Source organism: Sinohyriopsis cumingii, chromosome 4, assembly GCF_028554795.1.
Source record: "Sinohyriopsis cumingii isolate HCF-2022 chromosome 4, ASM2855479v2, whole genome shotgun sequence".
In the NCBI taxonomy this organism is placed as follows: domain Eukaryota; kingdom Metazoa; phylum Mollusca; class Bivalvia; order Unionida; family Unionidae; genus Sinohyriopsis; species Sinohyriopsis cumingii.
The window spans coordinates 70,321,175-70,344,069 of NC_142964.1; the positions used below are offsets into that span (position 1 = coordinate 70,321,175).

Consider the following 22,895-nt stretch of genomic DNA (forward strand, 5'->3'; position numbering starts at 1 on the left):
TCCTGATCTATCAGCCCATTATGAAATGGTAGATATGGGTGATGAATCCTGATCTATCAGCCCATTATGAAATGGTAGATATGGGTGATGAATCCTGATCTATCAGCCCATTATGAAATGGTAGATATGGGTCTAACATGATCAGCTGGATGAGTGTTATATTCATCAGTAAATACTGGATGCATGCTTGATAACGGCTCCCACTCAAAACACAATCAATGATGAGTAGGCACTGATGTCAATGTGAAATCACTCATCATAACAGCTGCCTATGCAGTCTGTAATTGCCAAGCTTGGTACAGGTAAACAAAGATATTACTGGCTACATTTTCATGCTTCCAAGCAACTGTAGTATATTTTCTTTTACGTCAATGTCATCCTGCAGTGCACTACGGATATCGAGTGTCACTGATAACAACAATAGTTATTTTAAACCCTTGCCTGATCTGCAAATCATGCTACAATGTTGTGCTGCACAACTTTCGAAACTTAAAGGCCAAAATTAAAAAAACTGATGGTTGCTGGAAAGAGGTGGCATACGAATTATGACTGATTCAGTAAATGCAGGTCAATAACCTAATTATATGAATTATGACTGGTCTAAAGTGTTGCTTGATAACCTAATTATATGAATTATGACTGGTCTAAAGTGTTGCTTGATAACCTAATTATATGAATTATGACTGGTCTAAAGTGTTGCTTGATAACCTAATTATATGAATTATGATTGGTCTAGTAAGTGTTGCTTAATAACCTTATTACATGAAATAATGTGCACTCTGAAAGCACCAACTAGCTGGTCAATCTTGTATACTGGATGGTAGGTTAATTAACTTCCCTCTACAGCCAATTAACACTAACAAGTAGTCAAAAGAAGAAAAGCTTCAGCTGTCGATCTGTGTCAGGTAGTCTAAGAGACAATCAGATCACAATAAGAAGCAAGCTTCTAAATGACACAGAAGTTGATCTGAATGAAATGGGCAGATGTATATACAACTTTTAAAGTGGGACCTTAACCTCCAATGATAATATCTCAAAAATGAAGAAAAGACATACCTCACCACTAGTAAAGGAATACAGTGAAACCCTTCTACACCACATTTCATTACAACACAAATTCATATGCATGGTTGTGCTATGGTTCCTCAACTTGTATAAGCTCTTAACCAATTTCTCCCAATTAAGTTTTGAATTAGAACAAAGTTTTATTTCCACCTGCATTTATTTGTTACTTTACCAAGATGTACTATATTACTGAAGAAAAAATAGTTGTTTTTCAGCAAATACAGATGTAAGAAGTTTCTACTTGCAAATGTTTATTGTAATCTATCAACAGGACATCACTCGAGTTTGTTGCTAATTTGTCATTTTCTTTTTAAAGATGCCAACCATAAGGTCACTAAATATTGTTGCATAAATTTCAAACCTCTAGAAATTTCTCAGATTCCATTTGAATCCAAATAATTAATTGCTAATGAACTCACACACACACTTAAGAAGTAATATACTCGACCTTCAAAACTTTTAATACATGCCCAACATGTCCAACAAGACTGATCTTTTATTCATCAATAAAATGCCCAAATCGGACATGATAAGTTTCTGATAAGCTCAAAAATAATTGACAACTGAAACTTATATTTACATTGTACTATAGATGAGATTTGTGTTTTAATAGGTTTAAAACAGCCTCAGCGATAATGCATAAACAGGACCACAATACCCAGTTTGGGAGCAACTGATAGATTTCAAAGGTTAAGAGAGATCTAGAGAAATTCTAAAGTGTGTGTGTGAGTTCATTAGCAATTAATTATTTGGATTCAAATGGAATCTGAGAAAATTCTAGAGATTTGAAATTAATACAACAATATTTAGTGACCTTCACATGTATACATGTGCATACTGAAATGGAACTGTACTTTATCTTTCCTTATATTATCCTCGACCTGCCATGGTTCGTGTCCATAACATGATTTGTAAGGCTTATATTTTAATATTGCATGAAACTAGTAAACTTACCATAGAAAGTGTTCAACTCAATCTGCTTAATTTATTCGTAGTTGAAAAATGTTTATAAACTCTTCAAATTATTTGCCAGCTACCATTTTTACAAACTGTGTCAAGATTTGTTTATTTCCTGAAGTACGTCCATGGTTCATGCCCCTGAAAATGCCTTGTGATGTAAGACTGGAATGTGACAATTAGGCCACTATGTATAATTTGATCATTTATGACGTCCTGCATTATTAATATTTGCATCTGTAATGTGTTTCATTTTTATTACATGCACATGAACTGCAATAAAACAATGATGTCAAAAATATCCAAGAAAAAACTAAGATGCATTTTTCTTTTCTTTTCTTTAGAATTTTTGATAAAATTACATGTACCAAATTTAAATATAGGTGACTTTCGTAAGATTTTTTTTTCAATGTTATTAAATAACCGATTTTTTTCCCTTATATTTAAATACTTAAGTGAAAAATTTCTGTATAGTTGTCCAATTCATAACCTGGTATAAGAAGTGCATATTATTGTAACCAAGTTTTTGCATTGCCTTTGTCATCACAAAAAGATGTCTTGGGTTTCCCCACAAATAAAAAGGTACAGTAAACCAACATGTGATCAGTGGCCCTGACTTAACAGCTAACACTCACTAAAGCAGCACACATCTGAGGCAAAAATGGCATTAGTTAAATTGGACATTTCTGTTGTGCTTTCTTTTATCTGAATTGTAGTACATATTTAAATTTTATTTCATCCTCATTTCCTAATCAGTACTTACTGTTGCTGTCAACAAAAAGTACTGACCCAGTAATGACATCTGGATCTCAAAACAAGCGTGTGAGGTTGCCAAGAAACATGATCTACAAACCAAGGGCAAGTACTAATTTAGGATGGTCAACGATATTCCTAGACTATTTTTTGCACTGAATTCTGAAACTTCATTATCTAAGATGGGATAATTAAAAATAATTTATTTCTTCATGCAAATTTTTCTGGGAAGTATTAGGGATTAACTGTAATGAATGTACTCCAATTAGCTGGTGTCTATGCATATACTTAAATACATGCTATTCACGGGATGATTCTAGTTACATATTTATTCACTAATGCAGGACTCTCTGAAAAAATTGAATCATGCAATCACTGTTTACAGGATTTCTAGTTTCATATGCATCACTTTAAGTTCCTAGCTGGATCATGAATCCAGTAGTTGTGTGCCCACCATTACACTTAAGTCTTGTACAACCATTGTATAATAAATACATTTTTCAGTAAATGATAATAATAATAATAATAATAATAATAATAAAAAGGAAATTCATTAACTAAAATATTAGTATCTCCCATAAACATAAGGCCCTCAAGGAATACAATATTCTTTACATGTACATAATATTTACAAAAGAAGAGCGAATGAATGTGATTGGGTTGTATGTACAGTTGAACCTGGTTATGTCGCCGGCCTAGGGGTTTGCCAAAAAGCGTCGAGATAACCGATGATCGAGATAAACGAAAACCAATATGGCGGCAATATATTAACATGTGCTTGAAATTTCTTTACGTACATGATGTGCGTTAATAAATGAGAATGTACATGCACGTGTTTTTGGAGGTTTTTTACACAACAGCGTTGCCGCGATTTGTTTGATGAAGCGATCGGCATGCTATAAAAATGTACATACATGTTTGCTAACAACAAAAGGCATAGGTGCACCAACTAACAGCAGAGATTTACCAGTATACAATACAAACCACCATCGATTCTCAATACAAACCTTTATTATATTCTCCAACATTGCAAACACAAAGATCGCTCACAAAATCACAAAAAACGTGTGGGGTGTAGTTCGTTTCGTGAGACCAGGAACATCCGGATGAGCTCTACAGTTGTCCACGATCAGTGCCACCTTCCTTTTCTCTGCTTGGAACTTCCTGTCCCACTTTTTCACCCATGCACTGAATAGATCTCATGTGATCCAGGCGCTTGGCTGGCCATCGTAATCACATTGGAGAACTTTGGTCTGCTTAAAGCATCTGGGATTCTTGGACTTTCCTATAACGTAGAGCGGGAGTTTTTGGCTTCCACCCATGTTAAAGTGAATATCGACCGCAATAATCGTCCTTCAATATCACACACTGTACCGTTCGTTCGTGTTAAAAAATACTTAGATAAGATGCCCACTAATATAAGACGCATCCTGGGTGAGGGGTACGTAAAACTTTGTATAAGACGCGTCTTATATACACGAAAATACGGTAGTGAGATGGTGAATCGATAACTAACATTTTCAAAAGCCGGCAATTGGTCATGGGGATCGAGATAACCGATGTTAAGTGGCAAATTTGGCCCTCTTTTGTGCTCGAGATATTAGGGTTTGGCGACATAAAAGAATCGACATAACCGATGAGAAAATGCTAAGACAAAGAGAGAATTTGGCGGTTCCACTTTAAAAACATCGACTTAATAGGGTTGGTGAGTTAACCGAGGTCGAGATAGGTGGGTTCGACTGTATATATATATATATATATATATATATATATATATATATATATATATATATATATACACACACACACACGTGTCATTGTATCATGTTTATAACTGATTACTGCATATATATGCAAACAAAGGAAAAACTGACAGAATAATGTAGGAAGCATACCTAGCAACAAAGAATAATAACTTTTGATTCTTTAACACATATCTCTTTCATTTATCTAACTTCTAATTAACTGGATTACTTCACTTGATGTATTTTACCTATGCAAATTGGCCTAGTGAGTTCACCTATAAAGAATGCTTAACACAACACATAAACCTAGCTTATGTTAGTCAACTGTTTCATCTGTGCAAGGATAGTTGTTTATCTCTGAACAACTTACCTTTTAGTCACCTCAATAACAATCACTTGTATAAACTGCCCTGAGCTTTCCACAAGTACTGAGCTTGACTGTTTGTTTATTGTTTATTCAGATTATGTAGGTATACCATGGTGGCAATAAAGGTCAAGCACTGCTGTTCCTTTTTGACCAAGATTACTGTAAATCATGTAATATTTAAAACATGACTGTGAGATTTTGGGAGTTAAAAAATCATGGTTTTGCATGACACATGTTGTGGAATGAATGACACATATAATAATCTTAGGTGTCTGAAACATCCCATTTTAAATATGGTAAGCTTACCAGCTTGCTGTAGATCAAATGATAACTGATTCCAGGTAACAGACCAATATATGTAAATGACTTTTTTCAATATATTGGTCCTTTGATTTTTGGGTAGTTTTAAAGCAATGGCTCAGTGTTGATCTTGTTTAAGAGTGCATAGAGGTACCACTGCTGGTTTGGACAAGCATATAATGATGGTAAAAAAAGGGTGTTAAATTATAAAAGGTTTTATAAACAAAATAAATCCATGAATCATTATTCTGTTAAATGGAAGCTTGTCTGAAGACTCAGTCATGTCGACTGACATCTAATATAATTCCAGCTGCATACTTCGGAAGTTTGATTATGTGATTTTTTCAGGTTGTGTGCATAAACCACAAACAATGTAAATTACCCAGAAATTCATGTTAGGTAACACAGAGGTTCAACAAAATGGTCTAATGGGTATTTATTCTTCAATACAGTTTTGGAAGTTTGTTACAAACATGACGTATTACTTACCGTATGATTCAAAGTTACTTTCATCATCAACATATACTCATAAGAAGTTATGATATTCAACTTTAGATGCATCACACCTGTAAACTCTCACCCTGGGGGAAAAACTCCCCATTTTGGAGGTCCTTCCATGCCAACCTTCTGATTTCATAGCATCTCTCAATTTTTTGCAGAGAACTCCTGATTATTACAATATGTCTGTTGATTTTCATTTCTCCTAAAAATAATTCTACATAAATAGATACATTGTATGCAATCCACAGAATCCATGTTCTATTTTATCACCTGTGAATATTGTTGTGAGGAATACCACAATTTCTTTTTCTTCATTAAATAGAATGTTAAGTTAATTATTCACATAACTTTATGAATTTTCATATCCCCACAACAATACTAAAATCAGAAAATAAACTGGAACAAAAAATAGACCACAACAATACAATTATGAGCAATTAGTTTCAATCCCAAGAATGATCGGTGTGAATGCCGCATATCTCCATTCCCACAAAAGAAACATAATACTTGGCATTACCGTACCATATATGCAAACATTAATTACCAACATTAAATTAAAAAAAAGGAATAAAAAAAACATACTACACAGAATATGTGCCCTTAAAAGCCAATAAGGAAAACTCGTAAATATCTTATTTAGCAAAGAATGTTAAATGCCTTATGGGTTGACAATAAGGAAATAAGGTGGGATATAAAATGTGCGGAAAGAGAGTTGCCACGTGTATGCTTAAGACTGCGCATTTAGGCACCATTAGCTACAACAAAATATGGCATTGTTTATTTGCTGCAGCTTACATAACACACTGTTGAACATGATTTGTTTTTGCAGTGATAAAAATTAACTGTTAATTAGCTACACTGGCTTTATTACTTGTTTAATTAAGACTAATCTTAACTATTGTGCAGTTTGGCCACAGCTATCTGAATATGAAAAAAGGGCATGTCCTGGTGAAAAATGGTGTGTCCTTTTGAGAATTTCATGCATATATTTAGTGAAAACAGGCTTAAAAAGTGCCATGAGAAAACCTTCCAATTTTAGGTCTCAATCTACCTACTTTTGTATTCAATCTCCCTATTTGGCCTTTGAAAAGTTGATAATATATACATGTATATAATATATATTCACCATTTACAGACATCTGAATGGGGTTCTGCATGGATAATCTGTCTCAGATGTTCCTATTTAGCATTTCATATCTTATATACCTTCTACTGTCTTGATATAAATTTACTGATATGACTAAGATCCTGCTGCAGATGTTCTTGGATTGGTTGAGTTCTTGACCTGACCGGTGCATGTGTGATGTCTAGCACTGGGGCATCATGCCGCAGACATGTAACATCATGTTCCACCCAGTCACATTATCCTGACACCAGGCTGACCAGTCCTAACACTAACCTCTTAATGCTGAGCGCCTAGCGAGGCAGATGTTAGTGCCATATTTGTAAGTCTTTGGTAGGACTCAGCCAGGGTTCAAACCCACGACTTCCAGCTTGTGAGGTGGACACTCTAACCATAGGCCACCAGAGCAGTACTTGACCTGACTGGTATACAATGGCATATTATCATTGTCAAAGAGAAATAAGTTGGGTCCTAGGATTGATCCCTGAGGCACACCATATTTTATTCAACCAGGGATTGCTAGAGTACTGTCTGACTTGCACTTGCTGGGTTCTGTCACCAAGATAATACAGTACTCAGAAAATAGGATTTTAAGTACTAAAACAGTATCAAAACATCTTAATAAAAGGTATGTCATGGTCAACGAGGTCAAATGACTTGCTTAACCTAATAAGACTGACCCTATTATGACCCTGTTTCAATGTCTTCAAGCAATTTATCAATTATCTTTATTAGCGCAGCATGACACGAGTGGCTTGATTAAATGTCTGATTGGTGTTGATGTCAGAGATCATTTGTTTGTAAAGAAGTACTGGTCTGTCTTGCATGTTTTTCATTTAAAAAATAACTTGGAGAAGGATCCATATTTTAAAAAAAATATATTCCTAATTGCCTTTATGCAATGGTGTTAGTTTTGCCATCTTTTAGGCAACCGCTCTGGTGGCCTAAATGGTTAGAGCATCTGCCTCGGATGTGGTAGGTCACTGGTTCGAACCCTGGCCAGGTCATACCAAAGACTTATAGAAAGGGTACCAACTGCTACCTCACTAGGCACTCAGCATTAAGAGGTTAGTGTTAGGACTGGTCGACCTGTTGTCATAATAAATTGACCGGATGGGACATGATGCTACATGTCTGCAGCATGATGCCCCAATGCTAGACACAATGCAGACATTGAGAATATTTAGAATGATCATAAATGACTAAGGCATCAGACTGGGGCTTTCTCATTTTTCTTCTAGACCTCTAATTTCTAACTGGTTGGGGGGTGGGGAGTTTTTACCTTCATCTGGAGACTAACACCCAGAAAAAAGATAGGAACACAATACTAGTAGGTAATGTATCACTGCTATTAAAGTTCACTGGTCACATATAACCTTCATGATTCCCAAGTATACGATTCATGTGCCGCCACTTAATGTTAAAATGTAGTAATTATATCTTATATGTTATTAATAACATCATACACATCATTCCCACAGCTAACATTTCACATTGTGTTCCAATGCTCCTGTTCTCATTTTTGAATGAAAAAGCCTAACTTTTCTTCCTCTAACAGTCTGTAATTACGCAGTCTTTATTTATTAGATCTTTTGACTGGGTATGCTTGATAACTATGGTCCTTCTGTACAGATGAGTTGGACAATCAGGTTTTCTCTCATTTGTCTGAGATTTCTGGCACATCTTTATTATCTTGGAAAACTGACCAACTTATTTGACTTGTTTTGATTCTTCATGAAATGTTACATAAAATAACAGCATTCTGTGGACTCGGACCATCCTGTTACGGCTGGGTTTCCCTGTTCTCTTATAATGCAGGCTTGACAAATTTATAATCTTACTTGATTATTTGAACTTTGATCCGACAGCCTATAATGAGAAATCTTTTTAAAACTTTTCTTATAAGTTAAACTCAAAACAATCTGCCTATGTTCACCTGGATAATTGCTTCATGTGTACACATTTGATGTCCATCAATGCCCGAATACCTTCTGTCAAAAATGGCCGAAAAGAATCATGTGAACAAATTTTAAAACTCTTCACACCTTTGTGTTGTCTGTTAAATGTAAAATTTTATATCACTTGACCAGAGTCTACATTATAATATGCAGTTAACTGAATTACCTAACTAAAAGGGGCCCCGAGTGGCCGAGTGGTCTAAAGCGCTCACCGTTACGGATCACTGCCATCTCACCTGTCTGCGTGGGTTCGAGTCTAGGATTCGGCTAATGTGGGTATGTGAGAAAGCTTGCCAGTAGCTTCTCGTGGGTCGGTGGTTCTTCCCGGGTTCCTCCTCCACCATTAATACTGGCTGCCATCCATAGCCTATCATGTGCTGAAAAATGGCGCTAAACCCAACAACAACAACAACAAGCACCAAACTAAAAAGGACAGGTCATATGAAGGTGAGTGTAGTCTCATATTAACTGTCATGGTCTGCAGGCTAACACAAAAAAATCCAACATGCTCATTTATTAATTAATTAAAACATTCATTAGTTTTTCTCATGTACCCACAAAGAGGATTTCACGAAACACTGGGGATCATGCAGTTTTGTTTAAAACAAGAAGGAAAAATCCAGATGTTTGCTGGGTTTATGAAAATCTTGATTCTGGGCAAACAGACCATTTTAGGATATTTCCAGTGCTGACATCAAGGCCAAACAAAAATTACTTTGAAATATCACTGGGAAAATGAATGAGAATCATCAATTGTTTCAAAATTACATGGATTTTATGATATGACCCCTATCATTTAGCAAGGACCTTAATTTTTAAAAAAAAAAGGAATTATATAATAAAATAACCACCAGTTCAAAATGATGACAAATAATGACATTAAACATAAAAATTAAATCTTATGAGTGAGAGCAACCTTTTTAAAAATATTAATTTTCTTGGCAAATTGTCATACTTCTCCCAAAAAATACAAATTATATTGTCATGATTAAATGCTTCTGACAATACAAACAAATTTATCAAATAATCAATGAAACAATCAATGTTAATTAGTCCAACTAATCTTTTCCAATCTAAACTATACTTTGTACCCAACTGACATGCTGTGACCATAGCTGACTAGGTCAAAACTTCATTGGCAACTGATGCCCACATTAGGAAGAGACTTTAGTTTATCCATTTCGGCCAAGTAAACAAAAGCTATATTTCTTGTAATGCAAAAGACACAATTAAAATCTCACTAACTACATTTTTGTTTTGTGATTGTTTTGTGATTATTTGCAAAAAACATTTACATATGGACTCTATGAGCATTAATTTTTTTGGCATTTAGTACTGATCACTCTGAATACTCTAATAATCAGCAGTCGGAGAAAGGGAACCATTAAAAAATATACAAATTTACATGCTAACCCATTTTTTTTCCAAGCCTGTTACAACTGGAACCTTTAAAAAATATACATATTCATTTATTATTTAAAAAATCCCCCCCCCATCAACCCATTTTTTTTTCCAAGCCTGTTACAGGAAATAAAATTCTTTTTACTTAGCCCTTAGCAAAGTAATAAAGATCAATCTATCATCATCCTCACACACCTATAATAAATACAAATTGAAACTGTAAACCCACTTTTATTAGCTATGTAATTTTTGGGTTTCTAAATGTTACATTTTCATGGCTATAAAATCATACACATGTGTAAATTCTTGTACTTTAAATTTTAAAGACAAAAGATTTGTTTGTTTAATTTCTTGTGATCCAAGGGATGCAGGCTCATTATATGCCCAGGTCAACCCCTGTTGACTGTCTCGTTGTGTCACTGGCTCCAATTAACTCTGCATGATACAGCCAGCATTATATTGCATGTGCCATTAACACCAATCAAACCAAAAAGAAATAATGTTGCAGATAGATTCCCCATGCATATTTCATGAAAAGCAACAGCATGCAAACAAACGTTAAGTTTACGGTATTTAATTCACATACCCTTCCATAAAGAAAAATCATGAATCACTTGAAAAAATTTGTTTAAACACCAAGAAACTTCAGTTTCAGTTTCCTGTGACATTTTCACTTTGTGAAAGATATTTAGATGTTTATTTTGGGGTTGGAGGGAATAACTTGAAGCATCTGTCACAGAGTTTCACCGCTTTTCATCAGCTACAGCATCGAAAAGTATGCTATTTTAGGGTGGGAGAAAACAAGAATATTGAAGTATCTGCAGTACCAACCAGTATGCTACTTTAGGGTGATGGTGGTATCTAAATATAGCAATGTTTTATCAAAGAAAAAAGTAGCACTTGAAAATAAAATTTACAAGTTGGTACACTCAATTAATTTTCTGGCACTATAATTTTAAAAATCATTGAGAATCCTGCAACTGCACATCTTAAAATATACCTTATATGTGTGTGTCTGGCTTATCATTAGTTACAGCTTACAAACAAGCTGTTCCATCCTAGCTGCAGTTGCATATGAGACAATGAGGGCCTAACAAGAAGCAGGGACATGACAAGCAGTGGAAGCTTAACAAGCAGCAGAGGACACAAGAAGCAGTGAGCAACAAAAAACAAGCAGCAGGGGCATAACAAGCAGTGGGAGACCAAAACAAGCAGCAGAGGATATAAGAAGCAGTTGGGGAGCAAAACAAGAAGCAGGGGCCTAACAAGCAGCAGGGGCATAACAAGCATTGGGGGGCAAAAACAAGCATCAGGGGCATAAGAAGCAGTGGGGGCCTAACAAGCTGTGTGGGCAAAAAATGCAGCTGGTGCATAACAAGCTGTGTGGGCATCAATAGTAGAAGTATAACAACCACAATGGGGCATAACAAGCTGTGTGGGCATCAGTAGTAGAAGTATAACAACCACAATGGGGCATAACAAGCTGTGTGGGCATAATTAGTAGAAGTATAACAACCACAATGGGGCATACCAAGCTGTGTGGGCATCATTAGTAAAAGAATAACATCCACAATAGGGCATAACAAGCTGTGTGGGCATCATTAGTAGAAGTATAACAACCACAATGGGGCATAACAAGCTGTGTGGGCATAATTAGTACAAGTATAATAACCACAATGGGGCATAACAAGCACTGAGAGCAAACAAAAAGTTAGTTAATTTTGTCCCAATGGTGTACAAAAATCAGAAGGTATGAAAAACGACACAAAATTATTAAGTAGCTCTTTTTAGGTTTTATATTTTTATCAAATTTTTCAAAATAAATCCTGAGAATAATTAAAAGACAAGGGAAGACAATAGTACTACCTTTTTGAAGTCGAAGAATAAGTTCTGGTTTCTTGTAAGGTCTAACAGCTAAAAGATGAATGATTCTGTCTCTGCAAAACAAAATTCAAGGTCATGGTGAATCTTTTGCAAGCATTTGTTCGCACAATTATGACATATGAGAAAGTCTGGTTACATGAAAATCTGACGCAACATTACAACTCCCCAAAAAATCAACAACTGTGATAAATGCAATCTAACTAAGAACAACAATCCTCCCTATTAAATTCTGTTTTTCATATCTCAGAAAAGAATAAAGTCTGATTTGATATTTTAATAACCACTGAAGCTTTACAAGCTTCATTTATGATTTTAAAAAAGTCTCAACAACACCCCTCTATATATCTATGTATATTTCTGTGCTGGAAATCTTTGTAAAAATTTCAGCATTGATGCATTCAAAGAAGATTTTTTTTTTCAAATACAAACATAGCCATTACCACTGTGCCCTTAAGTAGAGGACTTAACCCAGACTGCTCCAGTATGTTGGCAAAACTGTAGACAGGTGCCGAATACACATCCACAAGTTCACCAGCAGTGCATAATCATCCCATTGCAGAAAGTCTTGCACAATGCAACTTCATGCCACTGACACTCTGTTAAGCTCTGCCCTTGTGACACACCAGCTGGCTCAAGAAGATCCATATTCAAAAATTAAAATTTGTCAGAATTCTAATTTCTTACCTTTTTTAAGATAAACCTTGCAAATAGACTCCCACAAATTTGGTACCAACCTATATGGCATTTTCATCACGGCAGCATTGGCTGATGGCTTGGGCTGTGAAGATGTAGTAGCCAATGTCACTGGTGATGCAGATTTGGGGTAGCTCGTTGATGAAACAGGATGCTGCTGTTGCGGAGGAGGATGGGGTGATAATGAATGACCATGACTACTAGAGGGAGATGGACGCTGTGTGATGTTTGTGGAAGGATGGGGATTGGAAGGCTTTGGTTTGCTGGAAGTTGTCTGTGAAACCGGTTGGTGTTTTGATGAATTAAGATGGCCATCTCGAATGACAGTTTTCACTCGTCGGCTGATGTGAGGACCACTTTGTTTGATGAACTGTGTACTGCAAGAGAGTACAGTAACATTAGCTTTAATATGTCATCAACTCTTTTAGACATCATGAAGAATAGATGGAGAGTTGTGCATTAGTTTTATTAAACTCTGACCAAAAAAAATCTGTACACCAACCAGCAAAAAGTCATCACTTGTTTGAATAAGGGTGAGCAGTTAATCATTACAGCAATTATATTTTCTACAATTAGTCATGACTGATTACTTCACATAAAGTCAGTTCAACTTGAAATGTACAAGCCAGTGAACCAGCAGCCAGTCATTACCATATAAGCAATCATAAATATCCTTAATTAAAAAGAAAAATTGGAAAATATAATGCATAAACACTTTTCTCACATAAGTAAATCCTTTTAACTGGAAATTATGATACGCCGGCAGAATTTCCAAAAAAGGGGTGGGAGGTATTTCTTTGGACATAACTGATAATTAGGTCAAATATGGTAAGACAAATACACTGGTCATTTTACTCAGTAAAAATATCCATTATCTTCAACTACATTCAACAAGAGTACCATAAACTGTATGTGTGTGTATGTGTGTGTTTATGTATGTATGTATGTATGTATGAATGAATGTATGTATGTATGTATGTATGTATGTATGCATGCATGCATGCATGCATGCATGTATGTATGTATGTATATATGTATGAATGAATGAATAAAAAATGCTGAAAAACACAACACTTTTGCTAGATAAGCCCTCCAAATAAATGTAAAGTTCAAGTTAAAAGCTCTTGGAAACACATTAAAATCCTTACAAAATATATTTCTAACCCCTGACACATGTGATAACTGGATTCCCAAGAGGTGATGCACAACTCAAAATTATGTAACTGAAAATTTTTGGTTTCACTGCCTTTAATTTTCACTGAAAAATAAGTAATTCAATTATCTTTAATGACATTCATTTTAGCCATTTGCAAATCCTAATTTTTTGGTTTTAGACAGCTAATTTGAATACTTTTTAGTCTTCACATAAAAAATTACCCTAAACAAATATTGAACTATATTAATGTGAATTCAAGTCTACACCCAACATGAAGTGAATAGCATTATTATACTTCTTGTACCGTCTTTAACTGGTTGGACAATCAGATATTAGGATATATACTAACTTGACCTTGACATTTAACTGCCAAATCAATAGGTTTCTTACTTGCCTCATACGTAATCCAGCCAAAAGAGTGGCCAAAACAGCAAGCAACCGATGAGCTCAGAACTAGGTGTGTGACATAGAACTGATTCTACTTGGAGTCAATGTGACCCTGACCTTTGGCCTTCTGAATCTAAAATCAATTTGCCTTATTTGTCTCAAATGCAAGCCACTCACAAAATTTAGTCCAGGCAAAAGGTGTATAACTTGAGTCAAATTGCTGAAGCCAGTTTTCTTTTTGTTCAGTAACCTTGACATTTAATGTACTGACCCAAAATTGATAGGTGTCTTCTTGTTTGAAATGCAAGCCATCCACAAAGTTTTGTCATTATTTGTGGCATAGGACTTCAGTTATTTTCTGACAACTTTTAATTTTTGGTATCCATCTAACCTTGCTCTTTCACCTTTAACCCAAGAAACAATAAATGTCTCAAACACAATCCATCTAAACATATAGTAAATGTATCTGGTACAGAACTTTAATTTTTTTTCTTTTAAGAGCACATTCAGTTTGAAGAAATAAATTTCCTTCTTTCAGTCCATGTGACCTTGACCTTTGACATTTTGACTTGATCATGAATGGGTGCCTTCTCTGCCTCAAACACATGCCATCCAAAAAGTCTGGACCATTAATAGTTTTCAAGGTATATGATATACAAGTTAAGTTACTATGTGGAAACATTTTTTTATGTTGATCTTTTAAGCCCAAAATATACAGGCTTCTTCCTTGCCCCAGATGCAAGCTAATTACATGGTTAAGTAACAACAGAACTCTAGTTATTGTGAGGAAACAAGATAGGGAACACTAGCATGGACATATGGATAGATGGACATCACAACATGATACTCTGACTTATCATCCTCTGACAGGCATTGAAAATTAAGTACTGTTTAACTGACTGACTGATTGGTGTTTAAAAGCACAAGTGCATAAAAGACTTTAGTTCCAGGGCCATGGGAGTAAAGTAACTTTGCCCAGATACACACCACAGCAGCCAACCCAAGTTGACCTTCGTCAGGATTTGAACATAAAACCCACTGATCAAAGTCTGGCACACTAACTTATACATGATAGATAACTAATAAAATCAGGAGACCCAAGTGAACCCAATATGACTCATTGGACTTATCATAACTTAACAGTTAACCATTTCTCTAAGCAGGCTTATGTAGAACTAAACATTTTGGGTGACTCAGACTTGTTCAAAATTCAGGACAATCAAGACAACTTCAGGGCAAGCTAGTGAATGACCATGGCATTTAGGAGCAGTACACATACTGATAATTGTTTGCACTATTTAAACAATGTAATACAAACTGTAATTGTAAACCAAATTCAATTTTGTCAGTATTGTTTTATATATATATATATATATATATATATATATATATATATATATATATATATATATATATATATATAAAAGAAATTCAACAAGAACAAATATAATGGAAAAACATAATTCCAACAGTCAAATGGCAAAAAGAGTACTCTTTCATTTTTTCATATTTGTCTCCCAGAGTGATAAGTTCATCCAGTCTAGTTCAAAAATCACCATATTGCAATGTATGCACTTCTATCATTATGGAAGCTGTCTGAGGTCATATTGATATACTGCGAAAGATTATAAATGCGTTGGGTTCCAATCTTTGTGGTTTTTGAGAGGGAGCTGGACCACAAACTAAAAGTCACAATCAAATATCTACCAAATTAAATATCTACCACGCCGACATTAACCAATCACCCTACCTTCCAAGACCATTATATGCAATGGAAAGGCATCACATGCTTCTTTCTTAATTTTAATACCATCGTTATCTGCAAAGCTGCAAATCTGAAATATATATTACATTAAGTACATTAATGACAATGTACCATGGAATTAATTACAATTTAATTCATTTTATAAGCACTAAAAGTCTTACAAATTTGTATTGACTCCTGATGTGTTGTAATAAATGCCAATTTACTCAATCTCCATGTCCTTTATTTCCTAAAGGACATATTATTCCAATTGTATAACATTTTTGCACATATTAATAAATAATCAGCAGATTAGTCCAGCTTTCTCAAAGTCCATTTCAATCAAGTCTCTCTGAAGTGCTACTTTTGTCATGTAAGCAGAGAAGCCACTTGATGTGAACTGGCTTAACAGAAGATGTTTTCAGGTTAGCCAAGACCTAATTTCAATGTACATCTCAAATGTCAATATGTCTGCAGTTTGTTTAGTGCATTTTGTAACAAATCCTTCAGCACACGCCATCACAATATGTACATTAATACCACCAGCATTCACTGAAATTTTATGAATCCCAATTTCGGCAAAGTCAAGATCACCCAGCTATGAAGGGTTCCCATAGGGCAAATTTGGCAGGATTGTGTTGAATGGCTTACAATCATTAGCATTGTTCAGGCATCTAATCCTGGAATTCTTAAGAATTTTTTTAGTTACGATGGCAGTCTTGAAGAACATATGAGAATATGATTACTTAATATACCAAACAGTGATATGAAATGTGTTAAATCAGACATATGTGGAAAACGAGGTAGGCATTTTCTTTAAAAATCAGCACAGACACCATGTGTTGGCAATGAATAACTTAATTACTCAACCGAATAACTGCAGCATGGACTATATATGTCTGCTTGCAAATACGTGGAAACAAAGGTCAATATAATCATGTACAGTAGTGCTTTTTCTTGGGGGTGGGTGTAAATGATAAATCCTTGAAATTAGGTACTTTTTACCCAAACCACAAACTTTGAAACCCATGAAGAAGAAAAAAATGACAGTCATCAAATATTCCAAATAAGAGTGATTCTCTTATTACTGAATTCATCACAATTCTGCCAGTCCATATTTCATGTCTGATTGACATTGGATCAGAAATATTCGTCTCCAGACAAGGAATGGTTTATGGACTGACAGCAACAGATCATGCACTAAACACGATGGACACATAAAGACATATTACTGTAAAGCCAAGCTAACAACCAAAACCATGAGGGAAATATCTGTATCATCCATATCCACTGCATTGAAATTATACCAGATTAATATCCTGTCAGAAATGACAAAATGGATATAGACATATAATACAAATGTACTCCTAAATACCAGACATCCTTGTATTCCTCTTCAGCTTGTTTCATTTTCTCCTTTGTGACCTCAAACACATCACTTGTGGCATGGACAGACACTTTGTGAGACATGGTGCCCTCCAAACGCAGCTGATGGCCATACCTAGAACAAAATGCAAATTTACTATTATTCTAATTTACAGATATCACTCATTATAAAAGACCCCAGTATCCTGCTGTGATGTCTGTCTTTTTGTTTCTTACATGCATATTTCTTGCTGAAATTCATGCAACCTGCAATTTTATAAGAAAGCCTTTCAATCACAGTCATGCATGTTGTATTGATATTTAAGCTAATGAGAGTCATTGTTAAAAACATAACTCACACAAATAGCCCAAGATTATCACTACTGCATTTCTGTTTGTTATCCACCATCTTGTTCAACCATTAGCATATTGGGAAATCCCAAGATAGATGGAAATTATTGAAAAGTTTTAAAATTCCATGAAAAAAGATTGGCTGGAACCTAATTTATACTGCAACCAGTGTTAATGAAAATGTGAATAGCCCAAAAAACGTGTCAAATAATAATTTTAAACTTCAGCCAGTTCTATGCTTATGAAAATAAACAATAAGTGGTTCACTCGGATAACTGGCCTATGCTAGCTCGCTGGTTGTGAACGCAAATTCATACATGTTGAAATTATGGAGCTGAAACACTGAACTTGAGACCAGAAGTCTCTGGGTTTAGCTGCAACCATTGATCAGCCACCTGTCTGAATCTTTTTTTACAGGGTGGGAGATCTCTTCATAATCCTCACTAGTCTTCATTATACATGTATGTTACCTTCCTTGCTTTAACAAAGAAATTGGCATGTACAGGATGCTTTCCCTCAACTTATGTGTAATTCTAATCAACAGTTTTGGTTTATGATTCATTAAAGGCTTTTCTACTTCAACTAATGACCTCCAAATTTATTCAAATGATGCTAACTCCAGAATGGGGATCATCTGAATAAATCAGGGTTATTAGCATATATTTATCAAAATTTTCAAGGTTTTTCAAGGTCCAAAATCATGTTTTTCATGGAACACTATTACATTAATTTTAATGGATTCATAAATTAAACTGTATGTAAACACAAGTTACTACTTACTGTTACTTCATACGAGAAACATCTCTTGCAATTTAAAAAAAACAAGATGGAGTCAATAGTATGATCATTGATATCATTCCCATTAATAAAAAACATACTACATCTGGGCATTAGAATAATGTACAATCACTGAACAATGTTCATTTGACTCTAATAACATCACACTATTTACTAAGTCCAACATATTTTAGAGTGAATTTTTTAGTTCTTGTAGTTTTTCATCAAACTGTGTTTCAAGAGCTCCAAGTTCGATGATTTTGTCTTTAACACTTTTCTTCAAACTATCTGATGTCATGATAATTTAAATTTTCCTACGGATCTCTGTTTCAATGCATAGTTATCAGCAGCAGCTGCCATTGTCTCAATGTCTTTTTCAGTGCCTGCCTTTCTTCTCTAACTCTGCTATTTCCTCATCCAGTGCTTTCTTTTTTTGTCATCTTCTCTCTTGCTCAAGGTTTTTCCTCTGTTTATCCAAGTACATGCTGTACCTACTATAAGCACTGCCTGCATTTATAAGCATTTTTGGTGTTATATCAATTTGGCAAATTCCACCAGTATTTCTTACACACTCAAAACTCACTCTCTTTGCAACCAGTTCTTTCCTTCATATTTACATCTTCACACTCTTTATTGATAGAAAATCCCCTTTCAGGTAGCTTGTTATGGGAAGATTTTACAGGACCCCCATTCAATAATTCCTATTATGAAAATGAGATCTGAATAACAATATACTTTTTAAAGTGAAACCCTGCTATAAACCCATCTGAAACCCACCTAATCAACAGCCATCTGGCATAATTTGCAAAGCTGTCTGCGAAAGATCTCATAATCCAAACTTTATATTTTTCCTTGTCTAGCCAATGAAGTTGGAATTGACAGCCAGTCATTTAGAAGCTTACAAATGATTCAAATTTAAACCATGGATACATCCAGTAGTTCAAAACATACGACTGTGCAGTGGCCAGTTATGGAAATTTCCATTCTGGGACAAACTTAGTGAGAGATCGTTTTTTTTCCTCCTCTTTTTATGTATATTTAAATCTGCAAAACAAAACTGTTTATTAATTCCTTTTGGTTTCAATAAAATCAAGGCTTTTCAAGGTACCCAGACAGAATTTTGAATTTTCAAGGTGTTTTCAAGGCCTTGAAATCAAGGCTTTTCAAAGTACCCAGACAGAATTTTGAATTTTCAAGGTGTTTTCAAGGCCTTGAAGGACATATTCACTTTTCAGACCCTGATAAAAATTTACCAAGTCTTCATTCAAGCCACTTTCCATCAAATCTGGTCACATTCTGTTGAGTAGTTCTTGAGAAGAAGTTGGATGTTTATATTTACTGCAGGAAATAAGTTATCTTTGCCTCAAGCCAGGGTGCCTTCTGTCAAATTTGCTCAAAAATCTCTTGTGCAGTTATTTTTAAGTCACAAGGGTTTTTTCTATTCTTCTTAATGGTGGCCATACCTGATGGTAGACTGGAATCATTTGAAGAAATATGAATAATTTCATGCAAGGATTCTTTCTTTTAAATTTGGAAAAATTCATTCAAGTGGTCCGGGGAGTGGTTATTAGATTTGTCAACTTTTAATTCTGGTGGCCATATCTGACAGCAAACAAGCATATTTTGAACAAAGTTTTCTGTCAGATTGATCAAATGCGATGAAACAGTTTATGAGAGAAGATATAAATATCAAGTGTGACTGGACAACAGATAAAGCATGATGGACCATACCCTAATCTCACTTTAAGTTTCCCATATGGCCACGTGAGCTCCAGTCTTTAAACTTATTTATTATTGCTGTTTAATTTTACTGTTCTTTATTTTATTTCTTGACTGATGAGAAGTATAATGTGGTTTTGCATGACTAAGTAACCTACTTTTGTCACAACAAAACTCGATTACATCAGCTTTATTGAAGACAACCTCCGAGTCAGATAGTCTCTTTTATGACTTCTATAAACTGTGCTATAAAAGGGAAGCACTACACTATTTCTATACACTTCTGAACATTTCTCCATTTTTTCATCAATATTTCACAATAGGTCAGCACCATTTGTACAAACTTTAATTGCATTTATTCCTAGATAATTTATTTTGAAATTTGGTGAAATTCTACAGAGCAATATTTTAAAAAATAATCCAGTCAAGGTTTTTTCTAATTTTAGTACCAGTTGCCATATTGGATGGCATATCAGCATCTTTTTTGTACAAAACTAAAAGGTCTTCATTCAATGGATGTGTTTTGTCAAATTTGGCTAAATTCTTTTGGCTAGGAAGTCTTTTATAGGTATTACTGATTTTATCAATTTCACTCGTATTTGATGATGGATTGGTACCAATCATCTAAATCTGAAAGGCCTTCGTGCCTCAATATTGTGTCAGATTTAGTTTATTCCTGTTGAACAGTTTCAAATAAGCTTCTTCAAGGGTTTTTTCTATTTTGGTGAGGGTAACCACATATGACAACATACCAATATCATGTGTGCCAAATTGCTGTAAAATTCAGCTATTTGATGGCACATATTAAGATTTTGTAAAAATGTGAAAGACTTTAAAGTCTGATAACTTTTGGCAAGTTTGACATCATACAGCAGGATTTTAAAAAAACAACATAATGCACAGGTTTTTGAATTTGAAAAATTTGGAAGGCCTTCATGCCAAAAATATATGTGCCAAACAAATACTGTTCAGTGGTTTTTGAAAAGTTGAAAATGCTGATGAATGTATGACAAATGATGGATGATGCACAAGGGACAAAACACCATATCACAAGCTCATTTGGCATAATGGCCTGATAAGCTAAAAATGAGAGCTTATTCCACCTGTAGCTAAAGTTACCGATGGAAACATGTCAAAATAATTTTTGTTACACATGATCAAGACTAATGATATTAAAAAAAGTCATAAAGATGTTAGAATGTGTGTAACATCAATCATTTATTCAGTATATTTAAAGTTATGGATAAATGTTATGATACATGTACTTCTGAAATCACAAGTATTTCATTTCCCCCCGAGTTCAATATAAATGAATTATAAAAGAAAGCTTCTTGGATGTTTTATGAGTAGTCACATAAAATGTTGCTATACATTAAAGTGGCTCAGGCAAAGGTTTCCTGGCGTGAACCAATTGCTGTGCATATGTTATAAATGATTTATTTACTTGGTGTCTGGTTGCTGAACACAGTCAAAACTCCCATTTGGATCTCCTTGGATTGCAGACAAGGTGAACTGGAATGTTCGTAACTCTGCCCCATTTTTGGACGGTATCTGTATGACCTGCAACAAAGAAGAATTTATTCATTATAACCATTCATTTATTTCTTAAATTGTATATTTAAAACTCTATAGCTCCAGTAAAGTTATTTCAAAAAGTGAATCCATTTACAGAGTATTGTTTTTATAAATTTCTGTCATTTTGCAAACAATACAATTTTCATCAGTACTTAATTTCATGGATGTTGGAGGGGAGTTTGATTGTCTTCACAGATCAATTTTTATTCTTTGGGTCTTTGAGGATGTCCATGTTTGTAAAATCAATGTTTACTGTAAATCTAAATATGACAGGATCATGTCATCGATATGACATCACTTTTTACCCAGGTATATCACATTACCATGTGGATAATTATTGGCTGGCTCATTGAGGTTGTTCAGTCTTGTAACAGCATTATTTACAGTACAACTCAAAATGGCGCAATGTCATCACCTTTTACCTAAGTCACCTATCCAAAATGGAGGTGTAGTTATATATACCCTTAGCAGTTTTATTTTGTTTACATGCACAAGACCAAATCTGGTTGCATTATGCATGATAGTTTTCGTGCATTTTCAGTGTGATACACATATACAAATGAAAAAGTTTTTTTTAAAAGTTATTAATGTTTTTTCACTTTTGTGAAGTGAGAACGTGTATAAAAACTATCCATACCAAATTCTCAGGTTCATTCCAATATCCTTAAAGGGACTGTATGGAGAAAATCTGAGTGAACCAGTTAACTGTTATTAAAGTTAGCAACTGACAGCTACTTCGTAAAACATTTACTCAGAACACACTATATGAGACAAATAAGCTGGGATTTTCAATGCATTTCAGCCCTAGGGGTCCCATCAAGAGTATTAATGCTACTGATGGCACTTCTCAAACAAGAGGCCAATGTGGACCAAAGATCACTCACAAGGCTGGCATCTGCGTCAGTCAAATGCAAGAACAGTTGGCCAAGAATAGAGTTTCTGATAACTGTTTAACAGTAACAGTAAAACAGCTGGTTTTTTTCTAACTGTTTTACTGTTTCTAATGGACATTAAGACATTGGATTTTGATGCTCTCAAAATTCTTCTGAAGGCAATGGAACCTGTGAAACTTGC

The 22,895-nt window shown here is 34.7% G+C and overlaps 1 protein-coding gene across 1 annotated transcript in view; it reads right to left on the minus strand.

Moving 5' to 3' along the window:
* Positions 1-22,895, minus strand: part of LOC149801418 (RNA polymerase II elongation factor ELL-like) — a 103,983-nt gene that overhangs the window by 38,912 nt on the left and 42,176 nt on the right. The window contains exons 3-6 of the mRNA XM_089955516.1: positions 21,691-21,806; positions 17,410-17,535; positions 12,789-13,124; positions 12,037-12,107 (exon numbers count right to left, since the gene is read on the minus strand). Coding sequence (XP_089811642.1) covers positions 12,037-12,107; positions 12,789-13,124; positions 17,410-17,535; positions 21,691-21,806 — 649 coding nt within the window. The remainder of the gene's footprint in view (positions 1-12,036; positions 12,108-12,788; positions 13,125-17,409; positions 17,536-21,690; positions 21,807-22,895) is intronic.